At 31.3% G+C, this 6640-nt stretch overlaps 1 protein-coding gene across 1 annotated transcript; it reads right to left on the bottom strand.

The window, feature by feature from the left end:
• Positions 1-2034: 2034 nt before the first annotated feature.
• On the bottom strand, positions 2035-3963 carry LOC120171654 (protein RICE SALT SENSITIVE 3-like). Its single transcript, XM_039179340.1, has 7 exons — positions 3714-3963; positions 3501-3551; positions 3242-3415; positions 3044-3149; positions 2896-2937; positions 2736-2792; positions 2035-2623 (listed from the first exon to the last, which is right to left on the bottom strand). The coding sequence occupies exons 1-7, from the start codon at positions 3848-3850 to the stop codon at positions 2102-2104; spliced, it is 1089 nt and encodes a 362-aa protein (XP_039035271.1). The 5' UTR covers positions 3851-3963; the 3' UTR covers positions 2035-2101.
• Between the last annotated feature and the right edge of the window lie 2677 nt (positions 3964-6640).

The raw sequence follows: 6640 nt of genomic DNA, 5'->3' as shown, positions 1-6640 counted from the left end.
ATAATATTCCCTTGATCATTGAAACTACACCATTCTACGCATGCATATGCATATACATTGATACTAAACTCAACACGTGAGGTTTATTTAGATAAAGTGATCCACAGCCTATTACTATTGACTCACCATTCTAAACTGGCCTCATGGGCATATATGGAGATTGAGTCTTAGGCTGTGCTATCATTAATAATTACTGTTATTACGTGAATAACTGTCTTTTAATATGTGGTTTTATATTTTCAAATAATAAAAACTAAAGAAAATTATTAATTTTAAAATTTCTGACAATAAAAAACTTTAAAAAATAATTTAGAATTAACCTTTTCATTTATTATATAATAAATATGTTGATTAAATGATTCTAGAAAAGAAAAATAAAGTTCTTAATTTTAAGTTGGATTGATCTTATTTTAATAATAGAAAATATTTATAATGATATTGTTTTAATTGCCTGTATTTGATGTATTTAGCCATGTGGCTTGGGTGGCCCTTGTTAATGTGACGGCGTTTATTTCCCATTTTATTTCGGGATGCCTAAACTAACCCACTTTGATTTTAAATTTAAATTTGGACTCACTTCTTATGTATACTGTTATTTATAATGTTCCTTTCCTATTAAATTGGTGTTATGTAAATTCAGTTAGAAAATAATTAAAATATTGTTTTTTATAAATAATTAGTAATTAATATTATTAAAATAAATTTTTATCTCTTCAAAATTTATATCAATTTTAAGAAAACTAAAACCCACTCAATTAAAGATTAAACCCAAGTTTAACGAGAAAATTTTATAATAATCTATAATATATATAAAAACACAAGTTAAGAGAAAATTTTGAATTGATGAAAATACCTTTCATGGTTTATTATATTATTAAATCGATATAAAAATTACAAATGTAATATATTTCTAACTATTTTATAATAATATTAAAAATAATATTAATTTAAAATAATTTAATTAGTTAAAGTCATGACAATATTAGAAGAATTTGTATTCGTATTAAATTATACTTGTTATTTTAGATTTAAGCCTTCGTTAGCGGTTAATATAAACCATAGTCATGAGTATTGGCACAAAGTAAAAATACTAATTAAAAAAATTAGGTTAAAATTCTTTAATAAGTACTTATATTTTATTCAACTTGAAGAATTAGTCCTTTGACCGCTCAAGATAGGGTGTATAAAAATGATAAATAATTTTAAGTTTAAAATATAGTCTATTTTATGTGAATAATTGCAAATGCACAAGATCGAATCCAAAAGAAAATTTTCTACTAACAAATATAATTAACTATATAACACACTGATAAATTAAATTATTGACGCGATAAATAAACAGATTCACGTGCTTTTTAATATTTTGTTTAACTTTTATAATGTAATAATTTTAAGACTTTATAATTTTATATTATTAACATATATTAATAATATGAAAAGCAAAATATAAATTAGATATTATCACTATTTCGAAGCCGTTATCCAAACATATTTTAACTAATTAATTTCTTGTCTATACATATAATACAAATAATATAACGTTATAGATAATTCTATGAGTGACTTTAATGATAAAAAATTATTATTTTTCCTATAGAATTTAGATTAGAGTAGTATCAGGCACATGATGTGTGTATTATCAATAGTTAAGAAATTTTTTAAATAGATATTATTTTATAATAAATCATGACTATATATATATATATATATGGTAGGGTAATTGATAAACCCTATTAATACTTCAATTTCTTATTATATGAAGTTTCCTCTCATTTGCCAAAAAGTTATATGTTTGGAAGAATTGCAGTGAAGTATAATCCTAACAAGGAATTTAAGCTCATATATACGGGGGATGAAAGATGAATGATGATATCTATACTATCTGGGAATCTAGGACTAAACAAAGCTTCAACAATAGAAAACAAAGCTGCTATATTTTAGTAGAGATCAACACCCCCAATGAGACAAAGGGAAAATGATCATCGCCTAACTTAAAAGTTAGAGAAAATCAATGCACCGTTCCCATGAACAATCTACATACATATATAAGAACTACACTATAATTTATATATATATGATACTCCAAATGTCACTCGCTATATCAAAATCCATTGTTGGGCCTGCAGTTTGTTATATTGAGATCATTGTGGTGGTGTTGATGATAATGCTGTTGACGACGGTATACAGAAACGGAGGTGCTACTTTCAACCATATCTTGTTCATGCGGTCTATACTCTTCATGGATTTCTAGTTTCGCCACTTTCTCGATTTCGATATTGTATTCGACGGGCCTTTGCGATGATAAGAACTGTGACTGTACCGGCTGAGACTCGCAGTACCCGGGAGAAGCTTGCAGTGGTACGACCGATGGAAGCTTGGAAAGAAGGGCTTCCAGGCTGCTCATGGAAGGAGTTATATTCATAGGCTGATTGAAATGGTCGTAGAATTCAGGTGGCGGCGGCTGTGCAATCGGCATCCCTGCCGGGAAATGCGTCCACGGTTCTGGTGTGCCATTAAGAGGGTAAGCATAAGAGGAAGGGTGGGGCAAGAGTACTCCGGGAATGCTTTCTATGTAGCTGAATTTCTTTCTTAGTAGAACTACATAACTCAGGTCTTCAATTACCTTTTAAGCAACATAAATTGGAAAGAAAAATGGAGATAACATATAAGATACTGTCAGTGAAACATGATAGCGAAGCAAATTGTGTTTCTTTATAGAGACAGAGAGAGAAGACCTTGTGAACAGCTCCTAGTTGGACGACACCTTCTCTAACTGCAATCAAAGCGATGGTCTGCAAAGATATTAATTCAATTCAAAACGAGTAAAGTACCAGTAGATCTACCTAAACTCTTTGAGACATGAGAGTTTTGTGATGTTTATATTATGGTATATACCTTTATTCCGGCCTGGAACTGTGCTTCCCATGTCCTAGGATGCTTGAGAAAGAAGATTTTGTGAGAAAACCTAAGGGTGTAAATATATATATATATATATATATATATATATATATGTATGTATGTATGTATGTATGTATATACTTACTGAGTCTGCAGAGTTATGCCATGCTGACAAGAGGTTGATTTCCTGCTCATTCGGTTCATTGTATATCCACTTGTGACTGTGGTCTGCAGCTACTTTTCCTATCAAACTGCCCCATGTTAACAGATCAAAAGAATCAGTTTGGATTGAAATTAATATTATCAATTACCTAGTGTTAACAGCTTATGGAAAAAAATTTACCCTTCTCCATAGTTGTAGATTTCGTGGGACATCTTAAAGAAAAGCTCCGGTTGCAGGCCAGGATAGTGTTGAAACTCACCACTGCCATGGACCGAGGAACTGGAACAGTCGCCGGAGTTGATTTCAGCTGCCGAGGCAGCAAAGTTGCAGAAACCATCTTCCCAAACTAATATCCTGCAATTTTGTCCAACATGTAACTATGAAGATAGGGGTTATATACCAAACTAAGTTATCAAAGTATGCATGGACTGGCATGTACCAGTTTCTCCTGTTGCCTCTTGACCTGTCATAAGCTCCTTGTCCATCCCATCTATCATCAAAAGCAATGAAAAAACACAATTATGTCACACAAAAAGGCATAAAAATTATAAAATTAGAGATTATGACATTTGTGAATGAGTCAGAGATATTAGATCCTTTATCTTGGAAGAAAAGGAAACATACAGAAACCTATACTAATTTGGTTTCTTACTTGGGAGGTGGATAGTTTCTAGGTAAGATCCTCCAGAAGACTGCATAAACCCATTGAGAGTTCTCATGAATACATAAGCTTCTCAGCGTGTGTTGAAGAAGATGAGTAACAGCTAATGGACTGAGATGTTCCACCATTAAAATTCTTCAAACTTTCTTTTAGAGCTTCTCTTTCATTCTTTCTTTTTTTTCCCCTTAAAAGAAGGGAGAAGCCAGCATCTTAGCCTCCTTTATATAATCAGCCAACATGGAAATATCACATTTATACATCTCTTTCTCTCTCTTTCTCTCTGTTACTGTATTTGCATTTACTCATGCTTTAAATTTTACCAAAATGATTTCATGAGGCCCCACAGGTTTTACCTTCTCGGTTCCCAACGGTTCTCTCCTCCGTTTCAAAAACTGCTCTCTCCTGTACTTGTAGTGTATACTACTGTTTTTCCTCTTTCTATACCCTTAATATTTTTTTGCTGAACATCATGAGTTGTGCTCCATTTCTGAGTATTTTTCTGAGAACCAATATCTCTTTGTATTCAACCCCCGATGTTTTCTTCTTACCTTTTCTGACACATCTAGGTATAACCACTCACTTCAGTCCCAGGAACAACACTTATTTCCACCTTCTCCATTTATTCCCTCTCAATGGCAAGCTCCATTATCACCATCATTTTGGTGCATCCAAGTGTCCATCTATATGGGGTATATCAACAACCAAATATTTAGCACTTATTATTCCGTTACCATACATACTTGAAAAGCAAAGGTTAAGAGTGTTGAAGATGTTTATGGTTGGGTTCATGAATGAAAAAGAAAGCTTGAAAGATCATTAAATGATGCAGTTTTAGGGTTGTGTGATTGCGATATGTTTTCATAATGTCAAACTTTTCTGCCAACTCTCAATCCTTTTTTTTTCTTACCAGACACATGTAGGGATACACCGAGAGGTGGGATGGGATTCTTATATAATTTAGATATTTTTTATTGATTATTTAATTTCATTTGTAATTAAGTTTATAATACTTACCTATAATTTACATATGTTCCTATACATATATTAAGAATACGATACGTGTATGTAGTGGTTGTGAGCATCAAAACGCACACAAAAGGGACCCCACACATGGAAGTGCTAGAGCACAAAAATCACATGATTCTATTCATTTCTTGACAGGTTCAATAACTGGTGTGTTTGACTAGCTTAGCTCGAGGGAGATGAAGACATTTTTGTTGTAAATGTTGAGGGTTTTGGAGATGTGCAGAATTCTGCAGTAGAATTAATATGGTAAACCGATCATCACAAACAGTTTTTCTACATTTTGACCTATACATATATATACACATACACACGGGTATTGATGCAAAGATGTATGAGAAACCAGTGTACTTCTCTACTAGTAAGATTTTCATTAGTTTTGGATCCTTTGGGATCTATCTTTTTTCCTCCTCCTCTCTCTCATCTGCAGTTTACATTATGAGTAAAAGGAGCTTTCAGTGCTTTCAATTCACACTTCCTGACACTGAGGAATTTTTTTTGGGACAGAATTATGCTCTTGTCTTTGACCGGATGTTTATGACAAAAGTGAGGTGATTAGCAACTTCTAATCATCCTGTAATTATCATCACATTAAATTATCATCCACCAACTAAGCATTTGTGTTTTGACAGAGACAGGCCATGCCTGTCTTCTTTTTCTTAGGGTTTATTATTGTATTCATAACAGGTTTATAAAGCTGGTGTTATTGCTATTGTTTAAAGTTTGTGGAGTTCGTAAATGTACGGTCCCTTTTGTAAGGTAAAAACCAGCAGGACTGTCTGAATTGATGTCAGCAGAAGCCCAAGTGAAACTAGCTTGGATTTTTCTCATCTAAGAAGGTCACTGTTCTAGATGGTAAAAATATACTTTTAAATTAAGTAAAAAAATCTTTTATGTTAACAAAAAAAACCTAACAAAATAAAAACTTCTCTTTTTTATTTTAATATTATAGTGAGATAATTTATAATATATTATTTGTTTAAAATTTTTCTTAACCTATGTTGATATACATACCATATAGACTCAGTTGTTCAAACATAAACGAGAGAATAATTTCCCTCTTTAACACTAGTGTCCTACTTTTTAGTTAAATGATTGTCCTCTATACTTTATCATTGTGATAGGTCATTATAATCAACTAATCATCAAAGATAGACATATGTTGAGTGTTAATAAAACAAAATTGTCAACATATCGTCATTGTTATAAGTATTTCGATGTTAGTGTTAGTGGTATTTATCATTTGTCCATAATAATGATGTTTATTTGTATTTAACATTTCATTGAGTTATTTGATTGTGTTTCATTATTTTCTTATATGATTAGATTTTATTATTTAGTGACTAGTTTACTTTGATAGTTTTAGAAAAAAAAATTAATATAATTAAACTATTCTAATTTTTGTAGACTCGTTTAACAATTTATTGTATTATTGTTTTAAAAATATATAATTGAACTTATTCTAAACTTTAAAAAAACTTGAATTATTGTATTTTTCTGGTATATGATATTTTATTTCAACTATATATTTTCTTGAAGAATGTATTTGTATTGGGAAGAAGCTAGCATGGGAGACAAGAGTCCTGGTCAAGATAACAGGTGTTGGAATACCCCATCCCTTTCTTCCATTAAGGAAAATGGAATCTCTGCTCTTCCCATCCTTCCAATTTGCATTAATTTTTTTTAATATAAAGAAACAACTAAAACAATCAATAAATAAAACACCCAAAATTGTTTTATACATAAATTTATATGAGATAAGTGTTGGTCGTCTGATGAAAGATTGAATGCCAGACAATGAAACACAATCCAATATTGGATACTCCAAAGCAGGCAAGGTATCCCTATCCTTCCACAATCCTTGCCTTGATGTTTAGGGTTCAGATTAGTTTAAT

Source organism: Hibiscus syriacus, unplaced genomic scaffold (genome assembly GCF_006381635.1).
Source record: "Hibiscus syriacus cultivar Baekdansim isolate YM2019G1 unplaced genomic scaffold, ASM638163v2 tig00003041_pilon, whole genome shotgun sequence".
NCBI classification, from domain to species: Eukaryota; Viridiplantae; Streptophyta; class Magnoliopsida; order Malvales; family Malvaceae; genus Hibiscus; species Hibiscus syriacus.
The sequence above is the reverse complement of the archived record's forward strand: the minus strand, read 5'-3'. Positions and strand labels throughout refer to the sequence as shown.

What these genes read in the sequence shown, in the direction of transcription:
- LOC120171654 (XM_039179340.1), bottom strand. Translation starts at nt 3,850, where the DNA reads ATGGTGGAACATCTCAGTCCATTAGCTGTTACTCATCTTCTTCAACAC. An exon ending in AGAAACTATCCACCTCCCAA is followed by an intron (nt 3,552 to 3,713) that starts GTAAGAAACCAA and finishes TTTTGATGATAG; the next exon opens with ATGGGATGGACAAGGAGCTT. An exon ending in ATCTACAACTATGGAGAAGG is followed by an intron (nt 3,150 to 3,241) that starts GTAAATTTTTTT and finishes AACATGGGGCAG; the next exon opens with TTTGATAGGAAAAGTAGCTG.